Source organism: Podarcis vaucheri (assembly GCF_965113315.1).
Source record: "Podarcis vaucheri genome assembly, chromosome: 2".
NCBI lineage: Eukaryota > Metazoa > Chordata > Lepidosauria > Squamata > Lacertidae > Podarcis > Podarcis vaucheri.
This window is the reverse complement of record NC_138760.1, coordinates 74,553,720-74,579,708: the sequence shown is the minus strand read 5'-3', so window position 1 is coordinate 74,579,708 and position 25,989 is coordinate 74,553,720. Positions and strand designations below refer to the sequence as shown.

The 25,989-nt window shown below is 43.6% G+C and overlaps 1 protein-coding gene and 1 long non-coding RNA gene across 4 annotated transcripts in view; one reads left to right on the top strand and one right to left on the bottom strand.

Moving 5' to 3' along the window:
• Nucleotides 1-13,284, bottom strand: part of LOC309527178 — a 29,201-nt gene extending 15,917 nt beyond the window's left edge. For 2 of the 3 annotated variants that reach the window (XR_014217126.1, XR_014217127.1), the window contains exons 1-3: nucleotides 13,139-13,284; nucleotides 7,845-8,065; nucleotides 2,248-2,371 (exon numbers count right to left, since the gene is read on the bottom strand). This is a non-coding gene — a long non-coding RNA (uncharacterized lncRNA). Of the gene's footprint in view, nucleotides 1-2,247; nucleotides 2,372-6,844; nucleotides 6,947-7,844; nucleotides 8,066-13,138 lie in introns of all 3 variants that reach the window. The other variant, XR_014217125.1, reaches the window with a different exon arrangement.
• A 124-nt stretch (nucleotides 13,285-13,408) lies between these two features.
• On the top strand, nucleotides 13,409-24,952 carry CDC23 (cell division cycle 23; the record flags this gene model as incomplete). The annotated part of the gene is made up of 16 exons (XM_082213760.1): nucleotides 13,409-13,548; nucleotides 14,931-15,003; nucleotides 16,657-16,794; nucleotides 16,990-17,032; nucleotides 17,373-17,478; nucleotides 18,036-18,168; nucleotides 18,513-18,690; nucleotides 18,776-18,873; nucleotides 19,653-19,734; nucleotides 19,877-20,030; nucleotides 20,262-20,381; nucleotides 20,919-20,994; nucleotides 21,491-21,552; nucleotides 22,224-22,302; nucleotides 22,526-22,645; nucleotides 23,711-24,952. The coding sequence occupies 16 exons, from the start codon at nucleotides 13,409-13,411 to the stop codon at nucleotides 23,879-23,881; spliced, it is 1,773 nt and encodes a 590-aa protein (XP_082069886.1). The 3' UTR covers nucleotides 23,882-24,952.
• Nucleotides 24,953-25,989: the final 1,037 nt, after the last annotated feature.

Sequence of the window (25,989 nt, the reverse complement as noted above, 5' to 3'; positions counted from 1 at the left end):
AATTTGTTCTGGAGGTCTGTTCTTAACCTGAAACTGTTCTTAACCTGAGGTACCACTTTAGCTAATGGGGCCTCCCACTGCCGCCGCGCGATTTCTGTTCTCAAATATCTTAACCTGAGGTACTATTTCTGGGTTAGCATAGTCTGTAACCTGAAGCACCATTGTATAGTGGTACCTCAGGTTAAGTACTTAATTCGTTCCAGAGGTCCGTTCTTAACCTGAAACTGTTCTTAACCTGAAGCACCACTTTAGCTAATGCCGCCGGAGCGCAATTTCTGTTCTCATCCTGAAGCAAAGTTCTTAACCCGAGGTACTATTTCTGGGTTAGCGGAGTCTGTAACCTGAAGTGTTTGTAACCCAAGGTACCACTGTATACATAAAAATGTAATGCTGTCATCACTATCAGCCCTCTTTGGAAGATCTGTTGTGCCACATTGCAATCCTGGAATAGCATGAAGTCAGGGGAGGGGAGGGAGAAAAGAGAAGACAGGTTTAAAAACAGGTTTTAAACATCAACAGAGGCTTGAGGTACAGTGGTACCTCAGGTTAAGTACTTAATTCGTTCCGGAGGTCTGTTCTTAACCTGAAACTGTTCTTAACCTGAAGCACCACTTTAGCTAATGGGGCCTCCTGCTGCCGCCGCGCTGCCGGAGCCCAATTTCTGTTCTTATCCTGAAGCAAAGTTCTTAACCTGAAGTACTATTTCTGGGTTAGCGGAGTCTGTAACCTGAAGCGCATGTAACCTGAAGCGTATGTAACCTGAAGCGTATGTAACCCGAGGTACCACTGTATTGGGGACTCAGCTAGATTGGTAAAGAAAAAGCAATTTATATGCGTTATATATGCGATATAACACTGTGCCACTAGATGACGCTGCGGAGTCCCATTTCTTCCCTACCTGAAACGCTTCTTTATCCAGCCTAGGATACAGAAATTGGCACGAGATCCCAGTAGCACCTATGCAGTCCCTTCACAGTTGAAGAAGAAGAAGAGGAGTTTGGATTTGATATCCCGCCTTTCACTCCCTTTAAGGAGTCTCAAAGCGGCTCACATTCTCCTTTCCCTTCCTCCCCCACAACAAACACTCTGTGAGGTGAGTGGGGCTGAGAGACTTCACAGAAGTGTGACTGGCCCAAGGTCACCCAGCAGCTGCATGTGGAGGAGCGGAGACGCGAACCCGGTTACCCAGATTACGTGACTACCGCTCTTAACCACTACACCACACTGGCTCTCAGGCAGTAAAGCTTCTGAATAGCAGTTGCTGGAAACCACAGGAGATGAGCGTGCTCATGTGCTTGCAGGTTCTGGTTGGCCACTGTGGGAACAGGATGCTAGCCTAGATGGGCCACTGGCCTGATCCAGCCGGCTCTTCTTCTGTTTTTATCACTAGTTTACATTTAGCACCTGCTGAGAGTAACTGGTTCCTATTGCATTTCCACTTAGTACCTTCCATGCAGAAAGATAATTTCATAATGCCTTAGCTCTCAGGCGTTCCTAGTTCACCATACAACCTAGCCACCAGCCCTCAATCTCAACAGAGGTCACAGTCTGAAAAAGCCTTGGAGACGAGGTTTCGTTATCAGTCACAGAAATAATCCTTGTTTTTTGAAACGCAGCCGTGAGATATGGCTTCTGCTGCACAGAGCTCTAGGTTTGCAGATGGAAGAATTGTCTCGAGGGCTAACAGCCTAGCACCTTTTGCCAGCAAAAGATGACAGGAATAAATAAACTCTTGCAATGAATGGTTTGCTACTGCCATTTCTGTAATGAGGAAGGGTCTGTTTTCAATCAGTGCTGCTCGCTCCTTTCCCTTAAGTGTATTCTGTCATTGATTGTCCCCTAAGGGCTGGAGCACAGATAGCACTGCATCAAATAATTGGAAAGTCAAACTCTGTGTTCTATTACTCATGTTAACAGGCTCTCCAGATAGTAGATGCTTCAGATTGAGAGCTAATCATCACCACCACCAAGGACCATGTGGATATGTGTGTGTACCTCAGTCACATGAGACATCTTCCTGGCAACAGCCAATGAAACGGCCTGCCTGGTTTTTGCAACACAAAGCAGCTGATTTATAAGATATCTAGCTAGGGGTAAAGAGGGGAAATGATGAGCAGAGAGGTGGAAGAGAGAGACAATTGGAGACTGGAGTTGGAACTGTGGTACATAATTGCCTGCTATAGCAACCAGTGTGTGAAGGACCCGCAGTTGCTGCAGCTTTAGCCCCCTCTACAGGGCTCAACTTACCTCAGAAGCTGAGGCACATCACGGCGCTTCTTGTCTGCACTTACTTCTCAAGCTTATTCAGCAGATGTTCTCCACTCTTGCCTTTCTATTCTTTTCCAGGGGAGTAGACAGCTGCATTAGTCTCCTGCAGCAAAAGCAACATAGAGTCTTGTGTCACATTTAACTATTTATTATCATTTTATTTACTTTGACATTTATATCCTGCTTTTCTGAAAGGAGTTCAATGTGATGTACCTGTATTTTTTGCACCATAACACTCACTTTTTTCCTCCTAGAAAGTAAGGGGAAATGTCTGTGCGTGTTATGGAGCGAATGCCTGCGGGTGGCAGGGGGGATCTGCTGCAGTCGTGAGCAGAGGATCCATGGTTCCCCTTCCTTCCCTCCTCTGTGGTTACAAAGCATGGATCCACATGGATCCTCAGGATTTTTGCATTGGGCTACTCCAAACTCACTGTCAGATCACATGTCTGTGGCCACAGCATGAACCACAAAAATAATATATCCACTATTTTGTTTAGAATATTTTCCCCCCCTTGTTTTCCTCCTCTAAAAACTACGTGCGTGTTATGGTCTGGTGCGTGTTATAGAGCGAAAAATACGGTACATTTTATTCTCACCACAACCCTGTAAGTAGAGTTAGGCTGAGAGAGGCAGTGAATGGCTCCAGTTCACCCAGTGAGCTTCATGGCCGAACGGAGATTTGAACCTGGGTCTTCTAAACCCTAAGTCCAATACACTACCCTCTGTACCATACTGGCTCTCATCTAAGTTGTAGCTGATGAAATGGCCTTTAGCCCGCAGAAGCCTATGCCATAATAAGTTTCTATAGATTTAATAAATAAAACAATAATAACATTCTTTTTGATACTGTTACTCTTCATTTTTTCTACTCTTTGTAACTTACCTTTTCATTAAAAAAAGCATAATTGAATTTATGGTTTCCATTTTGTTTGAGCCCCCTCCCAATAATAATGAATACAAAATATTCATATAATTTACAAACTTTTGCAAAGCAGTAATGATGTAACATAGAGAACTAAAAGTTAAAGGCAGTGGTAATTGGCTTGAAATATTATATCCCGAAGACATGCCAAGTAAGGAAAAAGGGTAAAGGACTCCTGAATGGTTAACTCCAGTCAAAAGCAACTGGGGGCTGGGGAAACCCAGCCATCTGGGTGGGATATAAATGAATTATTATTATTATTATTATTATTATTATTATTATTATTATTATTATTACTATGTGAGGCGCTAATCTCACTTCAAGCTGAGGGAGCCAGCATTTGTCCACAGGCAGCTTTCCAGGTCATATTGCCAGCATGACTATACCGCTGCTGGCATTTGCAGGACCATAATGAGTGCCAGAGCACATGGAAACGCTGTTTACCTTCCTGCCACAGCGGTACCTATTTATCTACTTGCACTGGTATGCTTTTTGAACTGCTAGGTTGGCAGGAGCTGGGACAAAGCAATGGGAGCTCACTCTGTCGCGGGGATTCAAACCCCTGATCTTCTGATCGGTAAGCCCAAGAGGCTCAGTGCTTTAGACCACAGTACCACCCACTCTCCAAGCCACATCAGTAGGAAAAAAAGTAACATAAATAAATCCACATCAGTTTATTTTTCTCAAATAAGGGTTTGCCACTTACAATTATTATGAAACCACATGGAAAGAGGGGGAAATACATTTTCAAAAGTCAGTCCCTGGCCACAGGCTGCCCACCTGTGCCCTGGAAGTGGTGGCATTTCTTCATGTACAGAGTGCAGAGTCCTCTTGCACATTCCAGAGTGTCCATATAAGGGACCATCCCTCACATACCACATAGCTTCTAAAATTATGGGCATTTTGTTAGGGAATGATAAGTAGCAATAATAATTGGTACAGAGTGCCTACATTCAGTTAGGAAAAAAAAGGAAATTGAACTAAATTGAAGGGGAGAAGATCAGACAGCACATACTAATGTGCTACAGTACTATGAAGTGAAAAACATTACCAATATAAAACATTACCAAAGGGCGGGAGGAAATGTTCTGGTGGTTAGTTTTGGACCCTGTCCCTGTTCATCTGCATACTGATAGAATGGTATTATGCTGCTTTTTATTTCTCTCCTAATTCTGACACCTCAGGCGTCTTTGGTAAATTAGAACGGGGGGTGGGGGTGGGGAGCATAGCTACCCCAGCTTTACTACAGGAGCTTAATACCATTCTGCAGCGTGCTTAGCATAGTAATTAATCTGGACCTGGACCCAATTAAGGATATATCTGCCTGCAGGGAATGTTCCAAGTGTCTAACACACCAGCACTTTGCTCCAAAGTAGTTTTAAAACACTTTAAAAAAACCATCTTCAATAATTCCTCCTTGCTCTACTTGTTATACATTTATGTATTTTCAGGAATCTGTTGGGGCAGTTGACTTTTATTTTTATTTATTGAATTTATATCCCATCCTTCCTCCCCAAGGAACCTAGTTCCATAGGTCAATTGTGCATTGTAAAGAACATGTGTTTTTCATATTTAATGTATGTGCTGCCTTTCTATGTCTTATGGAAATACATCCCATATTATCCCAGGGGATAAAATTGTGAATTGTAGACCCCAAGACATCTTTCACATCTCATTTATCATGCTGGAGATTTTGTGCTCATTACAGACATATTCTGTAAGTTAAAATCATTTTTATCTTGTATTTTGAATATTCTCCATCTTCAATTCTATCATTGCGGTAACTAGGAGTGAACTCAGGAGCTCATGTGAACAGCTGTTAAAGGATCATATCCTTCTGTTTCTCTGCATAAATAAAACCCAAGTTCCAAACAGTCTTCAAAGTTTTCTAATTAAAGGTAAATCCGCTGATTCTGGTATCAATTCCAACCACAATTTAAAGAGAGATAAAAATGTATGAGGGAAGTCCGCTCTCAACAACTATCATGTTCCAAGTTTGAATTCTGAATCTAATTTTAACAAACCTTTTTCTACAACCATGGAAATGAAGAAAGTCTCAGGAACTCTGCGTTAAGAGTTCTCATCAATCTCTAAGCATCTGCAAGATCTCAATGCCTTGTAAGCTCTTTCTCTCTCATTACTGAAGAAGGGAACCCACAGTGCCCATTAGATGACATTTCCACACACACTGGCTGTGGGTTTTAATCCTGGTAATCTATTTCCCCATTTTCTGTAGTCCTGTGTGGCACCTCTCTCTCTGCTAAGCAGCTGATTAAAAATGACTCGCTCTTACTGTGCTTGAGGATAAATTGTGGACCATCATTCAGACCTCACTAGTATACTGTGAGACACCACAGTTGTTACAGCTGCTATCTACAGCAACACCTGCTCATTTAGGGCATGTCTACACAGGATCTGTTAGTGATGGGTCCAGGAGGGCCATTTGGCCTGGGGCCTCCATCTCAAAGAGGGCCTCAAATTTAGTCATCTGTTAATAATATAAAATAAAAAAGGTTAAGTTTTGCAGCTTGATCAGACCAAAATGTGACATACTCTCACATCTTAGAACTATAAACTTAGGCAGGTAAGAGATGTGAGCCTGGAGTCTTGCTACTTCAGTTGCTAGTACAGTAGTAGTTTATCAGAAGACTTAATGCACCCAAGGTAGAATGGAATCACTTAGGATACAACTTAAACAGGATCTGCCACATCCCTATGGTCTTATCTACAAGTCTTTATGCTGAGAAGACAGCAGTGGGAGCTGTGCTGAGTGACCTATATATACATTATTGTGGGTCTGTTCTATACTGGTTGGGATGTGGGTGGCACTGTTGTCTGAACCACTCTTGGGCTTGCCAATTAGGAGGTTGGCAGTTCAAATCTGTGCGACAGGGTGAGCAGGTACTGCTGCGGCGGGAAGGTAAATGGCATTTCCATGTGCTCTGGCACTCGTCACGATGTCCCTTTGCACCAGAAGCGGTTTAGTCATGCTGGCGACATGACCTGGAAAGCTGTCTGTGGACAATGCTGTCTCCCTCAGACTGAAAAGCGAGATGAGCACCACACTCCATAGTCGTATTTGGCTGGACTTAACCGTCCAGGGGTCCTTTACCTTAAACATCAGTTGAGTAGTGCCCTATTTTAGAATAGTAATCATCATCCTCAGTCACCACCCATCACTGCACAATAATTAGGTTAAAAAGAACCCTGCCCACAGGTTCTTGATCTGAGAAAGATAAGACTATTAGGAAAGCGATGGGGAAGGCAAGGCTAGGAGAACAGGTGGAGATCTCAGGTTTGGGGAGAAAATACACATTTCCAGATACTGTTCAAACACTTGCAAGGAGAGAGGGGTGCTAATGTGAGTAGGTGGGGAAAGATCAAGAGAGAGAATGGATGAAGTGTTAAATAGGATTACTCTGACCAACAAAAGAGTACCAAGAAAATAGAGAAGAGCAGGCAAATAGAGACAGGCTGAAGTACAGACAGATAAGAAGCCAAGAAAATAAGAGACTCCATAGCAAAAAGCAATTTACCAATTGGCAAAACAGATTAAAGATGCAATCCTATACAGTGGGAATAAGTCCTAGAAAGACCTACAGTACAGCTTAAGAAGAGCTGTTTGGTACATCTCATTTCCAGTTCCTTACCCACCCGCTCCTGGCTGGGTTCAGCATTTCCAATTAATTGGTTGAGAAAGATACTGCCCAGAGAAACCCTAAAAGGAGAGCCAGCGTTGGTTTCAGACTGGCAAGCCTGTCCAAGTAATCAAAGGTTAAACGTAATCTAGTTATCTTTAGACAGAAATGGAATTTTGAAACACAAGAGGTTTGTGTAAAAAACCCATTAAAATGAATACAACTAACACACAAAATTCAGATACAGTACAAATGTGCATTACTAGCTGTTATGGATGGGCAATGATTTTTCCGTTCCTCTTAGGAGTTCAAAATTTGTTCATAAGTATGCAACATTGGTCCACTTCTGCACAATGCTCTCTGCCCCATCAAAAATTATTCTGGCTGAATTTCTCTTAGCATAAACTGTGGGCTTGGGGTCCATAACCTTACAAATAAACGCTCATAGCCCAATAATTGTTGCATCTTAGCAATTTATTCATGTAATGGACACATTACCCTTCATCTTTTTATTGTTTCTCGGTCATTCTCTCCCTAGCAGGTTGTTCCAGGGGAGAGCAGAGATTATTAGTCTAAAATCGTGCCGTTGTGCAATGATGTGATGAACTAACTCCTGCTTTCCCAATGTCTCCCCACTTAATGTCAGCTAAGTTAATCTGCAGCTCTCTCAGATGTTATCAGCTGCATGCGCGGCGTATTTAATTAGCCTCCTGCTTTAAAAGCCAGCCCTGGGTGTCACTTAAAAGGTGCATCTATTACATAGTAGAGTGACAGAATGAATTATGAGCTCTCATTATGAAGCCAGTCTGGAGAAATTGGATTACTGAACTCTTAGCAATCAGTACCCTTTCGCCCTTTTCACTCCAGCTTTCAAGGAAAAGCCCAAAGCGCCATCTTCTGCTCACTAACTGGAACCAAAAATAATGTGAGCACTCAGCTCTGTCCGAGGGGAATTGCTAAGAGAGAGGCCTTATAAATTTAGATCTAGCTGCCTGTGCATCAGTTAAATCACTTACCCAGTCTGCTTGTGTGCACATGGCACATGCCAACCAGAAGTGCCCAAGCCTTCAACAAGCCACCTAATAGTCAGTCAGAACAATGGGATGATAAAACTGGCATTTTTGTTGTTGTTTAGTCATTTAGTCATGTCTGACTCTTCATGACCCCATGGACCAGACCATACCATGCACTCCTGTCTTCCACTGCCTCCCGTAGCTGACACTGATAAGTATGGTACCTGCAAGGGATGGGTGATATATCATACCTTCCATCATTTCTCTGATGAAAATAGGGATGTCCCATTACATAATGATAATTTTACTATTTATACAACCACACATTTTACTGGGTTGCCTCAGCCACTCTGGGCAGCTTCCACCATATATAAAAACATAATAAAACACTAAACATTAAAGACCTTCCCTGCAGACAGCTCCAACATTTATCCAATGAAAACAGGGACATCCTAAGGAAAAGTGGGACATTCCAGGATCAAATAAGAAACAGGGGTGGCTACTCTAAATCAGGGATGTCCCTGGAAAATAAGGACACTTGGAGGATCTGATATATTGATATATCGTCCCAAACTGGTTTGAAGTCCATACTGTGATATCAGTTTCATAATTTTTTGACCTGGCAATATATCACAAATCATGGTGTGTGGGTGGGTGTGGGTGTGTATTATGCAAAACTCACAATGTGGGGAAAACCGTGAAGCCAGCCTCTACAAAGCTCCATTCTGATTTCAGATATTGTGATATATTGGTATAATGTGATGTTTAGTTGGTGATATAAAACTGGATCTTGAAAACCAGATATCACCCAGCCCTACTACCTGCAGAGATCAGAATGCATGCAAATTGAATTGTCCTTGGCAAAGTGACCTTTCTCCCTTCCCCAATTTAACACACATTTCAAAACCTCCTTGGGCAGGGCAGTGGAGAGAGAAGGCCACCTAATACATCCTTTCTCAAGGCCACCTGGTACCTCCTTTCTGGGTCTGCTTCTGTAAGCAGGATCCTCACTTGCCTATGCTGCTGTTCTCCGTGGAAAGCCTTTAAAGGTATGCTGGGTACTTCAGGTGTACCTCAACCAACTGAAATCAGCATGCTTTGGTCAGCCTAATTTTGCATATGAACATGTTGCAAATCACACAAAGCAATATCCATTTCAGAAAACACCTCAGACAGGGTTCTAAATAACTGTACATTTCTGTAACTACGTAGTTATCTATATATAGCTCCTAGTAGCCATAGACCATTTATGTACCCATAGAGATCCAGGTTAATGTAGGAGATTTGACAATTGCTGATTTAAAAGATATCAGAACATTTCCCCAGCATGATAATCAAAGTGCGAGTCTGATTGCATCACGATAATCAATGCTCTCATTTTATGGTGCTGACTTCTGACCCTAATGCACACCTCTGTGAGATCATTATGGCATTAACTTAGAACCCTTATGACAGAGACTAGAGTGTGAGAAGGGAGGGTATGTGTGTGGAAAACTGTAATATTAATTCTCCCATCTCTGTGGAGACATTCAGAGTGGCGAGAGGTTGCAAAAGAAACCCGTGCTCTGTTTTTTTGGAGAGAGTATTATATGCAGGAAGCTTTTTAAAGAGTAGCAGGAAGAAAGAGCTTTGCAAAGAAACAAAACAAGTTCTTTCCAGTAATATGGGTTTTCTGGAAACCTCTGAATTACTCCATACAATTTAAAGGAATTTTCAGTTTGGACTAGAAAATTTCCTGATGCATTAGACTCTAGGGCCTACAAAGTGATCTAATTAAGCATGCCCGTTTTTACTTCTATTTAGTAAATAAGGCTATAAACTTTGGAATGACCAAGCTTGCATAAATTTATTTGCAACAGGCATCTATCCATTGTTACTAATTCAGGCTGCTTACAATGTCCAATTTTTGGAAAAGGCCCTTTTTCCGCTCTGGGCACTGCCAGACACCCTGTTTATTGAGCATTCATCCTGGTATGATTGCTGAGCAATTAGACAATGTCGCAGTTTAATGAGCATTTGCTCAGATTTGTTTGTGGAGAGACTAGATGTGACATCAAAGCAAGTGTTTTCTCACACATTCCACAGCATTTTGCCCTCACTTTCCTTATTGCACAACAAACCTGCAATAGGGAAAGATAATACTTTTTTGGAAGACCTGCAAATAAACTTTAATTGCACATTCTGAATTTACTAGTATGTGAATCCCTCCTGAAAAGAGCATCTGCATAGAAGCACCCTATGTCTTGTTTATTTCTTTTGTGAGGTCAGAAACGGAATACACTTTTGCACCACAAAGGGTCTCCTGCAGCACTCTTGGAGTAGCCTCCAGCAGACACTGGTGGACCACAACTCCCAGCATCCCCTGCTGCAGGACTTACTGCCCAACTGGATGAGAAGTGTAGTACAGCCAGAGACTATGGACTCTTAACTCACACAGAAGTAAACAGCAACTGCAAGTGATAGACTAGGCATAGTGCAGGGAAATCCCAGCAGCACAGGTAAGGGTACTGGGGTTGCGGTGCTCATCTTGCTCTATAGGCAGAGGGAGCCAGGGTTTGTCCACAGACAGCTTCCGGGTCATGTGGCCAGCATGACTAAGCCGCTTCTGGCGAACCAGAGCAATGCATGGAAACGTTGTTTATCTTCCTGCCAGAGTGATACCTATTTATCTACTTGCACTTTGATATGCTTTCAAACTGCTAGGTTGGCAAGAGCAGGGACTGAACAATGGAAGCTCACCCCATTGTGGGGATTTGAACCGCCGACCTTCTGATCGGCAAGCACGAAAACAGATATTTTCACTACCATCAAGTCATTTCCATGGGAGGCCATGTAAACACCCCCAACAAAAAACCCACAAATGCAGAATAAACTACATCTACATACCCACAAAAACCATACATGAGATATAGTTACTGAATCCTTCTTTTATCTCTAAATTCTTCACAAATTGTCATTTCTATTTTATTAGATGATATCAGAACATTTACTTCAGAGCTTCTCCCATACCAATCTATATGGTTTTGGAATTTATCTGCCTCAGCCTGGATTATTTGTAAAATCAATAAAATAAAACCATACCAAAAAATAATAATTCATGGTACAACTAAAACCCTGTTTGGCTGTACATTCCACTAAAATTAATGAATCTTTTGAGTAGCATGGTTAGATTTGGGCTGTATGTGTAATAACAAGACTAGGATCATCCCAGTTTATAATGCAATCTCATGTATGTCTAAAGGCAAAGGTAAAGGGACCCCTGACCATTAGGTTGTCACGGACGACTCTGGGGTTGCGACACTCATCTTGCTTTATTGGCCGAGGATCCGGCATACAGCTTCTGGGTCATGTGGCCAGCATGACTAAGTCGCTTCTGGTGAACCAGAGAAGCACAGAAACGCCGCTTACCTTTCCGCTGGAGCAGTACCTATTTATCTACTTGCACTTCATGCTTTCGAACTGCTAATAATAATAATAATAATAAATTTTATTTATATCCCGCCCTCCCCAGCCGAAGCTGGGCTCAGGGCGGCTAACAACAATCAAAATAATTCAACATTCTAAAACATTCATTAAAATTAATTAAATCAAATTAAAATCAAATTAATGGCAACCATCAAGCAAAATTTTGTGCAGATTGCCAGAGGAGGGGGTCAGGCTGCGCCCTGACAAAAGGCCTGGTGGAACAGCTCTGTCTTGCAGGCCCTGCGGAAGGATGTCAGGTCCTGCAGGGCCCTAGTCTCTTGTGACAGAGCGTTCCACCAGATTGGAGCCGCGGCCGAGAAAGCCCTGGCTCTAGTTGAGGCCAGCCTAACCTCTCTGAGGCCTGGGATCTTTAGGGTGTTTTTATTTGCAGACCGTAAATTTCTCTGTGGGACATACCAGGAGAGGCGGTCCCGTAGGTACGAGGGTCCTAGGCCGTATAGGGCTTTAAAGGTTAAAACCAGCACCTTAAACCTGATCCTGTACTCCACCAGGAGCCAGTGCAGCTGGTACAGCACCGGATGAATGTGATCTCGCAGCGAAGACCCCGTAAGGAGTCTCGCCGCGGCATTCTGCACCCGCTGGAGTTTCTGGGTCAGTCTCAAGGGCAGCCCCACGTAGAGCGAGTTACAATACTCCAGTCTGGAGGTGACCGTCGCATGGATCACAGTGGCTAGGTCAGGGCGAGAGAGATAAGGAGCCAACTGCTTAGCTTGGCGGAGATGAAAAAATGCCGCCTTTGTTATAGCTGTAATCTGCGCCTCCATTGAGAGGGAGGTATCGAAGATTACACCCAAACTCTTCACGGATGATGCTGGCACTAATTGCACCCCCGCAAGAGACGGGAGTTGCCCCCTCAATCCCATATTGCTCCGTCCCAGCCAGAGGACCTCTGTCTTCGAAGGATTTAACTTCAACCGGCTCCCACGTAACCATCCAGCCACAGCTTCCAGATATCTGGTCAGTGTATCTGGGGCCGAGTCAGGTTGGCAGGAGCAGGGACTGAGCAACGGGAGCTCACCCAGTCACGGCCGACCTTCTGACTGGCAAGCCCTAGGCTCTGTGGTTTAACCCACAGCACCACCCGCGTCCCATGTATGTCTACTCAGAAAGAAATCCTACTAAATCCAATGGGATTTACTCCCAGGAAAGTATCATAGGATTACAGCTTCAAAGCACCAAGTGTTTCATAGAATACCAGATTTATTCAACGATTATGTGCAATATAATCAATAATGCTAAAGAACAGCTTATGGGTGTGCATCTGCTGGACGGGAAAACACCGTGTTGATCATCCATAAATCACTTGTCAGTAAGCAAAAACCAGCGGGGGTTTTGTTATTTTTTTTAGGTTTCTAGGATTGCAAAGGAATAGGAGCCAGAACCTTAGGCCCATTCCGACTGCACATTCATGTTGTACAAATACCTATTTTCCTTATATCTAGGAAATGCAAGGAAATAAATACCAAGGTATTGCACCATTTTTTACCTAGACGTAGGTAGGATAAACATACTCTAATCTGCTCCCTAAATCGCGGAACGGGTGCGTAGTTCAAGCTCCTGCATACCATGCAGGGGTCAGCAAACTTTTTTAGCAGGGGGCCGGAGCACTGTCCCTCAGACCTTGTGGGGGGCCGGACTATATTTGGGAGGGGATGAATGAATTCCTATGCCTCACAAATAACCCAGAGATGCATTTTAAATAAAAGGACACATTCTACTCATGTAAAAACACGCAGATTCCCAGACCGTCCGCAGGCCGGATTGAGAAGGCGATTGGGCTGCATCCGTCCCCCGGGCCTTAGGTTGCCTACCCCTGCTAGAGCAACAACACTCATCCTGCCGGAGAGCGGTGCGGAGGAAGAACCATCGGCGGGCTCGGAATTTATCTCACTCGCGCCTCCTCCAGGCTGTCACTTCTCGGCCAATCAGGGTCCAGGAGTTCCAGGCCTCCAGTTTTCATTAGTCGAAGGTCGCGTGAAGGAGCCGAGCGGCGTCCTCCAATAGGGTTGCGGGGCTGCGTCGCGCGCGAGCCGAGGAGCGAGGCTTGGCTTTGGTTGGTCGGCGCTCGCGTCTGCGGGAAGATGGCGGCGACTACCGCGGCGCCAGCGGTTGTGGCCGGCTCCACCAGTGCGGATTTCTCCGACCTGCGCGGGATCAAGAAGCAGCTGCTGGACGTGGCGGAGCGGAGCCGGGAGCGCGGCCTGCAGCACAGCGGGAAGTGGTGAGGAGGCCGCGGCGGCGGCGGATAAAGGGCTGCGCGTGCTCTCCACCGAGTCGCGGGAGGGCTGCGTGCAGGGTCTCCAGCAAAACGGGGGCTCCTCAGGCTGCAAGGGGCGCTCTGGGGCGACGGGATGCTGTCGCCGTAGGGAAGGGCGGGGAATAAAAGACCTCGGCAGCCCGCGCGCCGCTTGCTAACTCTTGGGCATGGCCAGGTGTCATCCGGCTATTGCACAGCTAAATTGCAGTAGGGGGCTGGCTGGCTATTTTGGGGGAACGCCGTTTTGCTAGTTACTAAGGTTTCTGAAGTATTATGGCTTATGATGGGTCTGTACACAACGGGCACATTGAAGTGCCAGCTATATCGGGCTGCAGGCCGCCTGCCATGTGAGGATGTATGGGCATGCTGGATTTACATATAGGCTAAACAAGCTATAACTTAGGGCCCCACTCGCTTGAGGGCCCCCCAAAAAATTAAATTACAAAAACACTGGATGTACATTTCCAAAATACAAGCTAAAAAACAAATAAAATAAAACCTACATATAGCAACAGTGTTTTGTGTTGTGTATGGACCTATTAGGTCCATAAATTACCATAGAGCATATATTCAACACAAAAAGCAGCAACAATTTGTTGTTGACAAAGGACAGCTGGACATATAAAGGGCCCCATTACCTTCAGTAGCTTAAGGCCTCATCAAACCTAAACCCGGCCCTGTGTATGGGAAGTCTGTGCATGCTATTGTGCATGTTGGGGAACCTGAGTCCTGGGGGCCAAGTGCAGCTCCTCAAGCTGCTGTGTCCTGCTCTTGAAACTGCCTGCTGGCTATGGCTCTTCCCCAGGCTACACACTACCATGGCCCTCCTCTATGTCCTCAAGGGTTTTTGCCTGGATGCAGTGAGCCTGGAAACATAGGAGGCTGCCTGTTGTACAAAGGTGAGAATCACATCACTTGTGCCTCCCACTCTTTGTCTCTACACGCACACCCACCCACACCCCAGCATCATGCTGCCCCCGGAAAGTTGCGTATGAGGGAAAATGGCCCTTGTAAAGAAAAAGGTTCCCTTCCCCTGTTGTATGTAATGAGTACAGTGGTACCTCTGGATACGTACTTAATTCGTTCTGGAGGTCCGTTCTTAACCTGAAACCGTTCTTAACCTGAGGTACCGCTTTAGCTAATGGGGCCTCCCGCTGCCGCCGTGCAATTTCTGTTCTCATCCTGAGGTAATTTTCTTAACCCAAGGTACTACTTCCGGGTTAGCGGAGTCTGTAACCTGAAGTGTTTGTAACCCGAAGCATTTGTAAGCTGAGGTACCACTGTATTTTGAGCCAGACTGGCAGAACGTTGTGTTTTTTAAGCTGCAGTGGGCTTTCTTGTTGTAGGGCCTCAGAGCTGGCTTTTGCCCTGGACCCTCTGCCCTTTAATGAGCTGCCTCCTGCACCTGAACTCACAGAGGTACGTACGGGAGGAGGGCTCGTTTTTGCAACACATAAAACGGATGAGGCTGCTCTGATGTAGTATCCTAGAAAACCATAACTTTAAAAAGTTGTGGCAATTGAAAACAGTAATGCTTAGAAAAAAGACAAGCAGGCTCCATTTGCAAGTCAGTTTGCATTTCTAATCCACTTGAAGTCTTTACTTCTTTAAGGAAGGGATGAGAGGGGTGCACATTTATTTAATGCTCAGTTCTTTGTAGCTGAGCTGGAGGGAATCATAGAATCATAGAGTTGGAATAGACCACAAGGGCCATCGAGTCCAACCCCCTGCCAAGCAGGAAACACCATCAGAGCACTCCTGACATATGGTTGTCAAGCCTCTGCTTAAAGACCTCCAAAGAAGGAGACTCCACCACACTCCTTGGCAGCAAATTCCACTGTCGAAGAGCTCTTACTGTCAGGAAGTTCTTCCGAATGTTTAGGTGGAATCTTCTTTCTTGTAGTTTGGATCCATTGCTCCGCGTCCGCTTCTCTGGAGCAGCAGAAAACAACCTTTCTCCCTCCTCTATATGACATCCTTTATATATTTGAACATGGCTATCATATCACCCCTTAACCTCCTCTTCTCCAGGCTAAATATACCCAGCTCCCTTAGCCATTCCTCATAAGGCATCGTTTCCAGGCCTTTGACCATTTTGGTTGCCCTCCTCTGGACACGTTCCAGTTTGTCAGTGTCCTTCTTGAACTGTGGTGCCCAGAACTGGACACAGTACTCCAGGTGAGGTCTGACCAGAGCAGAATACAGTGGCACTATTACTTCCCTTGATCTAGATGCTATACTCCTATTGATGCAGCCCAGAATTGCATTGGCTTTTTTAGCTGCCGCGTCACACTGTTGGCTCATGTCAAGTTTGTGGTCAACCAAGACTCCTAGATCCTTTTCACATGTACTGCTCTCAAGCCAGGTGTCACCCATCTTGTATTTGTGCCTCTCATTTTTTTTTGCCCAAGTGCAATACTTTACATTTCTCCCTGTTAAAGTTAATCTTGTTTGTTTTGGCCCAGTTCTCTAATCTGTCAAGGTCGTTTCGAAGTGTGATCCTGTCTTCTGGGGTGTTAGCCACCCCTCCCAGTTTGGTGTCATCTGCAAATTTGATCAGGATGCCCTTGAGTCCATCATCCAAGTCGTTGATAAAGATGTTGAATAAGACCGGGCCCAAGACAGAACCCTGTGGCACCCCACTAGTCACTGTTCTAAAGAGTGTCTGCAATCCAAAGATTAGAGGACCCTTGGTTCCCAATATTGCTTCTAGCAGTGCTAGGATCACTTGCCAGGCAAACAATTTTTAATGCAACCAGTTTGCTTTCTTAGGATCCCTTCTTTTTAGCTTGTGTGGGCTTAATCCATCCCCATTTGCTCTCTTGTCATCAAGGCTTAAAATGTCATAAAATTAAACTGATTTTCTATTATTCTCAGAGAAGCTCATACTGTATTAGAGAATAGGAATTTGGTCAACCAGACGTTATTTGAGAACTGCTGCTTTCAACTCTGTATTTTGTCCTTCAGTGGAAACCAAAAGCAAGAAAAGCATTTGCTTTTGTTACTTGACAGAAGAAGGTGTCTAAGGAATTTATTACATTGGAATTCAATTTTTTAATTTCTTGTCCTTAGGAAGATGCTCGTGACTTGGACGCTTACACCCTTGCTAAATCTTACTTTGATCTGAAAGAGTATGACAGGGCTGCTTACTTTCTCCGGGGCTGCAAGAGCCAGAAGGCCTATTTCCTATATATGTACTCCAGATACCTGGTGAGTTAATAAGATAAATCAATTCCCATTCCTTGATTTCCTCCCTCTCTTCATAAAGATTATGTGATATATCTAGAAAGTGAAGTTTTATTCTTTTTGCTTCTAGTAGCTGGACCCATGTCATGTCTAAGTGAACATCTCATGATAGCAAATTGCTGGTTCTTAAAATTCTTTTAAAAATCTGTTTGTTTGCAGTCAGGTGAAAAAAAGAAGGATGATGAGACAGTGGATAGTCTGGGTAAGAAACCAACACACAACTTTCTCCAGTTTGGCATTTGACGCTTGATTTACAGTTTCCAAGACTACAAATTATTTTTCTTTAACTATTGTTTGATTTTTTAAAAAAGAAAATGCAAAACATGAGCAAAATTTAACTGTTAAATTAACTTCCCTTTCCCCATCATACATTGTTCTGTATTTGAGCTAGTTTAAAGCAGTAGCCCTCAAAACATTTTGCAATAGTACCACCCTTTGCTTTAAACAAAACTTTGGCAGAATCTTTGCAGTACAATATTTAAAAATGGTTTTATAAACATGTGTTTCTAATGGTACCAAATAATAGATTACTCTGTTTACAGGTCCTTTGGAAAAGGGGCAAGTGAAGAATGAAGTTCTAAGAGAGCTACGGGTAGAGCTTAGCAAGAAACGCAAAGCCAGAGAGCTGGATGGATTTGGTCTTTATCTGTAAGCACTGAAGTGATGCACTAATGACATATTGTAGAGAATAGCCATAAGTTTACATCCAAGGACGCGAGTGGCACTGTGGGTTAAACCATAGAACCTAGGACTTGCCAATCAGAAGGTTGGCGGTTCGAATCCCCGCGACGGGGTGAGCTCCTGTTGCTCGGTCCCTGCTCCTGCCAACCTAGCAGTTCGAAAGCATGTCAAAGTGCAAGTAGATAAATAGGTACCGCTCCGGTGGGAAGGTAAATGGCGTTTCCATGTGCTGCTCTGGTTCGGCAGAAGCGGCTTAGTCATGCTGGCCACATGACCCGGAAGCTATACGCCGGCTCCCTCGGCCAATAAAGCGAGATGAGCGCCGCAACCCCAGAGTCGGTCGCGACTGGACCTAATGGTCAGGGGCCCCTTTACCTATGAAGTTGGGATTGTGAAATGAATAGGGATTCTTGTCTGTTTGTGTGCGTGTAATTCACCATGCAAATTGTCAGACTAGGGCACGGGGATGGCATAGGCTCTTGCCCTACTAGTGTTTCTCTTACCCGTTCTCTGTATCCCCCTAGGTATGGAGTTGTGTTGCGTAAGCTGGACCTGGTGAAAGAGGCCATTGATGTGTTTGTTGAAGCTACCCATGTTTTGCCATTGCACTGGGGGGCCTGGCTGGAGCTTTGTAACTTGATCACAGACAAAGAAATGGTAATTTGTGGGATTCTCAGGTGCAGGTGTGTGATGATTGCTGCCCTGGATTTCTTTGGGAGGAAAGACAGGATATAAATTCAGATCTGGCCACTATTTTCTGGTACAATTTGATCCATGAACTATCATGAGGTCGATACTGTGTTTGGTGGTTTTTCTGATTTGGAATACTTGAATTTGCCAGCAAATCTTAAGTAATTCAGTAGCACTTGGAGGTGTTAGCATTATTTCCATTGAGTGGGTGGAGAGAACCGAGCCCATGTTGTAACCTTTCCTGCAGTTCTTGGGGGCTGCTGTAGACAGCTTCTCTAAATGTGTCCCTCTTTGTTTGTGGTTGTTGCCAGCTGAAGTTCCTGTCCTTGCCAGATACCTGGATAAAGGAGTTCTTCCTGGCACACATCTACACAGAGCTGCAGCTGATAGATGAGGCCTTACAGAAGTACCAGAGTCTTATTGATGCAGGATTTTCAAAGAGCACCTACATTATCTCTCAGATTGCAGTGGCCTATCACAATATCAGAGGTCAGTGAATCCTTCCAGATTTGGGCCTTCTGGTGTTTTGTTTCCTGCTTTTTCCCCCTTAGTGCCTGCCTTTCTCTTTCCTCAGATATTGATAAAGCTTTGTCCATCTTCAACGAACTAAGAAAACAAGACCCTTACAGGATAGAAAATATGGACACCTTCTCTAATCTGCTCTATGTCAGGGTGCGTACTTTTTTTCTCAATCTGAATTACATTATAGGTTGAGTAGTGGGTGGTGTGGGCAGGATGGAGTTGCTTAGCAGTCTTCCCAAAGCCATGTTACAGAAAGGGAGAGTGGGAGGGAGCAGGTAGCTTGGCACAGTGGGAGGAGCATTGGATTGGCTGAGCTGTCTGTCTGTATTCTGCTGAGTTCCCTGCTGCCTGACGTCTTGGTAACTGGCAGCGATGCATTGCATTGGGGAGCCAGGTAGGAAGTCACTTCCTGTACTACCATGCTGGCCATTGCTGCATGTGACCTTACCTCAACCTTAAATTGCTCGCAATCCTTCGATTTGTATAGAGAACTTTTCTGTCTATATCTCTTAAACTTACTCATGTTTTCTTAGCGGTAAACCCCAGTAGGGAAATTTGGTCTGTAAGGAAATAACAGCGTTGCACTATCAAGTGAAAGTATATAACGGCAAACAGAATCAGGAAACATTTGCTACAGGGAGATGTTCCAGTTGCCTTGAACCAGTTTGTGAAGTTATTCTGGATATTGTATGAAATTGCCAAGTCTTTGGTAGTCCCTGTTGCTGATGACTTCCAAACATCCCAAGATTTGTTGTTCTCATTGGATTCTCCTAGTTCAGACAACCTAGTGACTGATTTTGTGGCTTGAAATGCTGTTCCTTCTTTCTTTTCATGCACTGGTGTTAGAAGAGTGTGTTTCCATCCCTGCAGTTCCACCCCCACCCACTGGCTCCTGTCCTTAAGCTTACCACTTTCCTTTATCCCACTAGAGTATGAAGCCTGAACTGAGCTATTTGGCCCACAACCTATGTGAGATTGACAAGTACCGTGTTGAGACCTGCTGTGTGATTGGTGAGAGACCTTGCTTGCTTGAAGAGGGATGGGAGGAAGCTGCAGGACATGATCCTCTTTCACATGGAAGAGTGTTAGCAGAGTTGTTGTTTCCCAGGCCCTGGCTGCTCTCTGCTCACTTTTCATTGTGCTTTTGCCATAGGGAACTACTATAGTTTGCGCTCACAGCATGAAAAAGCAGCTCTCTACTTCCAGAGAGCGTTGAAGCTGAATCCTCGATACCTTGGCGCGTGGACCCTCATGGGACACGAATATATGGAAATGAAAAACACATCAGCAGCCATTCAGGCATATAGGTGCGTGTGCAGATGCCTTCCAAAAAAGAAGGCTTACTTCTGGTTTCCACCTAGGGTGGGGAGTACTTTTAACAAGATCTTTTTCTATTGTTGTTACTCTCCCAATTGATTCTACTTGTGCCTTTCTTTTTTAACAAATGCAGACTGTTATGATCTTACCTCCGTTTGTGCTGTATACCTGTATACTCTGTATACTCTTTCAAAGAATTCCTGTGGCTTTCTCTCTTCTAGACATGCCATAGAAGTGAATAAAAGAGACTACAGAGCGTGGTACGGATTGGGGCAAACATATGAGATCCTCAAGATGCCCTTTTACTGTCTCTATTACTATCGGCGGGCCCATCAGCTCAGGTAAAACTGCCCAGTATAAATACTGTCTTTGTGTCTAACTCTTTTTAGTAGCTGCCATTATCAGTGTATGGAGTCAGCTTGCTGTAAATGAAATAGGGATGCGCATTGCCATGGCTGCCCTGCAAATTACAAAATCTAATGTTTCCGTGCAGATTGACCAGAGGCAGGGGATCTTACGTGTCATTTAAAAGATAATCTGATCTTTACTTTTGCAAAAAAACAATGAGAATTTGGCACTTAATATAGCTCCCCGTATCTCTCCATTGCTCCCAGACTCTTCCTACTCTACAGTTAAAGGAAGGGTGCATGGGACAATCCAAATTTTAAAACTCAATTTTGAAATCATAACAAGTCCCAACAGCTGGGTTTTAAGTGTTTGATTTTAGTCTCTTCTTTTGGGACGTTGACAAAAAAAAGACTGTTGTGCTACTAGATTTAAAAGTGAGGCTCAGTGCTCATTGGGTTTTAGGTAGCTTTAGAAGTCTGAGCTTGTTCGGTCTTTTTGTGAGCCAACTGATAGTTTCATGTTTTTCACAGGCCCAATGATTCCCGTATGCTGGTAGCTCTTGGAGAATGTTACGAGAAATTGAATCAGCTAGTGGAAGCCAAAAAGGTAGGGCGGGATATGGATTTGCATTTGAGCAGCAGCAGTGGGGATTATCCTGAACCAGATAAAGGAAATGCTAGTGTATTTCTGCTGTGCTGTTTTGTCATAACAATTGAATTGCCTCTGTCCATTCATTGCCTCTTGAGAACGGACTGGTGAATGTAGGTTATGTAGCTGGAACATAGGTACTGGGGGAAAGTGCTAAAAAGTGAGCAGTTTCCAGAACTGAGCTTTTATTCTGTTTGCACTTTTCTTCCATGTAGTAATAGCAGTCAGATCTTCAGATGGCATTATTTCTTCATCCTCTGTTCGAAAAAAAGAGGGAAATATTGTCCAAAACTTGGAGCTAGGTTTATTGGAGTTATCACTCCTATAGTCTTGTATTATGTTACTTCTGATATGCTTCATACTATTCATTCATCTCTGCTAGGCAGGATAGTAGGCAATATCACCTCTGACTCTGGACTAGACAGTTTTGCATTTGTTGTTTTTTTCTTGACAGTGTTATTGGAGAGCCTATGCTGTTGGAGATGTGGAAAAAATGGCACTGGTGAAACTGGCAAAGTAAGTAGTAGTTTTATATTGCTTTTCTTGGATAGATTGGCAAAACCTCCTTATCTGACCACTGCCTTTTGGACTGAAATCTTAGTCTGCAGACTTTATGATGTGGATGTTTCCTGTCTTTCTGCATAGCTCTTAGTCCTTGTGATCCCAGGAAATTATTTAGGGGAAGTACTCCAGATTATCTTTGACCTTTATGGCAGCAACATTCTGGATAACTACTAGTGGTTTTTCCATAGTTCTTGGTATCGGCATGTGCTCTTGGTGCGTCACACAGTGTGCATTCATACAGGTACTGGCAATAATTAAATGGCTACACATAAACTAAGTATAAAAAGTATTTTATAATGTATATCAAGATAAATATAAAACTAAAATTGCTACAGTATGGAAATGGGATGTTTGCCTACCTTGATGAAAATGACCCCTGGGAAATACCTGTGAGTGACAGGCGCAGAGATTAAGACATTGCTTAATGTCTTTCCCCCCATAAATGCAGCTCACATTTGATAGGCTACCTAGGCTTACTCCAAAGCATGTCATTTGTTATTAGGATAATCCCATCAACTACATATTGAATACTTATAGTGGACAAGAGGTAGCTTCTTCTATTATAGTGGTGGTCTTATCCTTTAAGCAAGAACACACTTTTGCCTTTTTTTCTTCTTTCCCAGGCTTCATGAACAGTTGAATGAATCGGAGCAAGCTGCTCAGTGCTATATCAAATACATACAAGATATCTATTCTTGTGGGGTGAGTCAGTTCCAAATGATTTTGGGAATGAAAGAGTGAAGGATATACAGAGTGGATAAAAACAGCTGTTGTTGTTTTTTAAAAAAGAAAAACATTGTATTTAAATTGGATTTTTTAAATAATAAGTTGTAAATACTCAGTTTCTCCCAGGTTAATACTAAATCTTGATATAAGAAATGAATTTACCCTGAACCAAACCATAAATACCTTTATTCCATTCTAGGAGATAGTGGAGCACCTGGAAGTAAGCACTGCCTTCCGCTACCTGGCTCAATATTATTTCAAGTGTAAACTCTGGGATGAAGCCTCAGCCTGTGCCCAGAAATGCTGTGCATTCAATGACGTGAGTACCCAACACATCATCTGTGGACTTCTTCACTGGGTCCAATTCCTGCTTCAACCCACAGTGCCACCACTGAGACCCCTCTTGGGTATGGCTATAATGGTTTGAGGCCACACATGTGTTAAGTCATACTTACACAGGATATTGAAAGAACCTAACAGAGAGACTGAAAGCCCAACTCTTTTCTAGAACAACAATCTAAATCCTTCAGGATTGTCAGAGAGCTCACCCATCTACCTCTAATAATAGAACCAATCAATAATACACCAGATCATGACAAGAGCTGTGTGAAAAGCAAGTAAAGAAATCTGCTAAAAAGTTTTCATTCCTTGTGGAAATGGAGGTAGCTAGTTTTTGCCTGGTAAGAAATGTGTTGCTAGTTACATGGATAAAACATGAAAATGTGCAGCTATGTGCTTGCAGGTCACCCAAAAACATCTTAGTGGGCTTTATATGGCCTGCAGGTTAGCTTGCCCATGAAATAGATAAAGAGAAAGCATGAACCGGAAGTAAAGTATTTAGAATCCTGTTGATGAGTTGGTTTGGCATGGGGAATCCTTTTGGCACAGCAGGCCAGATGTTCCCCACCTCGTTGGGCCAACCTTGACAGGTGGGTGGCATCGTGATATCAGATGATTGACAGGTGGGTTGCCCTACCTCACCTGTCAAAGTTTCATTGTTCAGCACTTCCCAAATGCTTGACAGCCAGCTTTCTTAAAGGGAAACTTGGTTGTGCAGCTGACAAAGCCATGTCTCTACCTTCTCCACACCTGATGTCACATAGGACACTGGGTATGGGACAGGTGGGCATGGTTTAGAGAAAACAGATTTGCAGGCCAAATTCGGCACATGGGCCAGATGTTCCCCACCCCAGAGTTAGTGAATAGTTTGCTGGAGTAGCCACATCAGGGAGAAATATATCTTGGGATTTGGAGTATCTAAAGGCTCGCTAGATCTGACATGCAATTCAGAATGGCTGATCTTTGCACAGGAACACCCATGTGCCCCTTTCTAGTTATTGCACTGTGTTTGCTCTTTGCTCATGCAACTTCATTTCTCTTCCAGACAAGAGAAGAAGGGAAGGCCCTCTTGCGGCAAATCTTACAGTTACGAAATCAAGGGGAGACCTCGTCCACAGAGATTGCCACACCTTTCTTGCTTCCTTCTTCACTATCTGCCAATAACACTCCAACACGCCGTGTGTCACCCCTGAACTTGTCCAATATTACACCGTAAAGTGTGCCTGCCTCTCTGGGCTGATGTGAACTGCAAATGTAATCCAGCTGGAGCCTGGGTTTTCCTTCCAATACTGCTTCTCTAAGGAGGGTTCTGTATCCAGTGATGCCTTCTAGAAGGGCTGATAACTCATTGTTGAAGATAGTTACATTGCGGGCATCAAAAGCTGGCGGCACCATATTTCATAGTGAGTGACTGAATCCATTCTACTCCTGTTATGCCTCTCCTTTCTAGCATGACATCTTGGTGTAAGAAGGGCTTCCAAAGTCACTTTCCTCCATTGATATCAATTGGAGTTGCTTCTCTGCCTGTCATGTTCATGGCATTCCTTCGTAATGTCTTGCTGGCTACCAGTGTGTCATCTTTTGGAGGAGAAATGGTGCTGCCTCGCTCTTATTTCATGATGGAAAGAATGTCCTTGCAGCAGTTGGTCCCTTGTCCTTTTGGTTTTAGTTATTTTTCGAGCAAATTCACTGTGTTAGATTAGCCGGCTGGTAAAAGGAGCCAATGGAGAGAGCAAAGGGACTGCCGTTTGTCTAGTACAAATGTAGAGACACGGGTGAAAAATGTAGTAATTCATATCCAACCATTTCCCTTACTAATGCAGCAGCCGATGCTGTTGTGTAGCCTGGTAACAATGAAGTGGTGGGACTTCTATGTGTTTGTTAAGACAAGAGTGCAGTGTTGACATAGCTTATCCATATATATGGGCTCTAGAAGTATCCACCACTATTTGAGTGGCAAAACTCATCCACACATTTTTGTTGCCCAGGAACACAACATAACTGTTCAGTAGGAAAAAAACCTATTGCTTAGTTCTTTGAACTAGAAGCTGGGGTGTTGTAAACTAGTATCCTAGCAGGGATGCAGTTTTGTTGAATATGATCCTATGACATAAAATAATGGTTGTGATCTATCCTCAATGTGACTTAGCAGAAAAAACTAAGTGGTAAAGAATAACAATGGTATGATTTTCTTCAACTGACATGGGAATTCAGGTATGCAAACTTGACTTGTCTGCAGTTGAGCAAGCTTGAATTCTGCTTCCACTATTAAATTGTTTTTACTACACATTCTTGTCATTTATGTTAGTAAAACACAGAACTTTGACTTCTGTTGTACAGCACAGATGTTGGGGCTAGAGCACTCACATTTTGTTAATTTTTATCTTATCTGGAGATCCTTGCAGGCAGGGGTTTATACAGAGCCCTTATTTTATCATCACAATTGGTGGTGGTGGTGGGTAGGCTGAGACTGATTCATAGTCAGTGAGCTACAAATTTGGGCCCAGATCTGCTGCGTCAAATTCAAACATTCAAGGCCACCCCTACCATTGGGCAGTGTCACAGCTGATTTTAGGTGCTGTGAAAGGACTGTAAGTAATAAAATTATTTTTAATGTATTTTTACTCCCAGGGAAAAGCAGTTGTGGGATTTTTTATCTTGTGTGCCAAATTACCCGGCCTTAGGCAGCAAAATATCTTGGTTCAGCTCTGCCAGCACTGTACTAACTTAGCTTATATCCTAGATAGCCTTGCTTAGCACTGAAAACCAATGATATTGGAGGTTAACATTTTTCACGTTAATGCAGTTATTAATCCACTGCATCCCAATCTGCACCATACTTGCAATATATGCAAAACAAAACCCAGACACCATGTAAATAAGGATTCTGCCTATTTAGGGTATTATAGGTTGTCAAAATTGTATAGAGGTTTGGTGTAAATCATATATAATTTTTTTTATTGACCCTCCAGAACCACACCTGCTGTGCCACTGCCTAAGTAACAGTTAAGTCTCTAGGGTAATTTCCTGGCGAGTGGCTTTTAGAAAATGTAGTACACATAATTTGCTCTACTGCGTATGTTATCAGTTTCTAATAGTATATGCCTTGGTTTCAGCTTTGTAGAAGACTAAATATAGGACAATTACAATACTGTACCACCTCTAAGGATCAGTTTAAACTGGGTATTTTTAGAGTAGACACCTTGCCCTGGTGTCAGTATGTGATGCCTGCAACAAGCGTCTCACCACTGCTGTAGAATTATAGCCATGATTTAAAACTACAACCTTAAAAGATGGGAGTCCTTTCTATTTATGCCCTCAGTC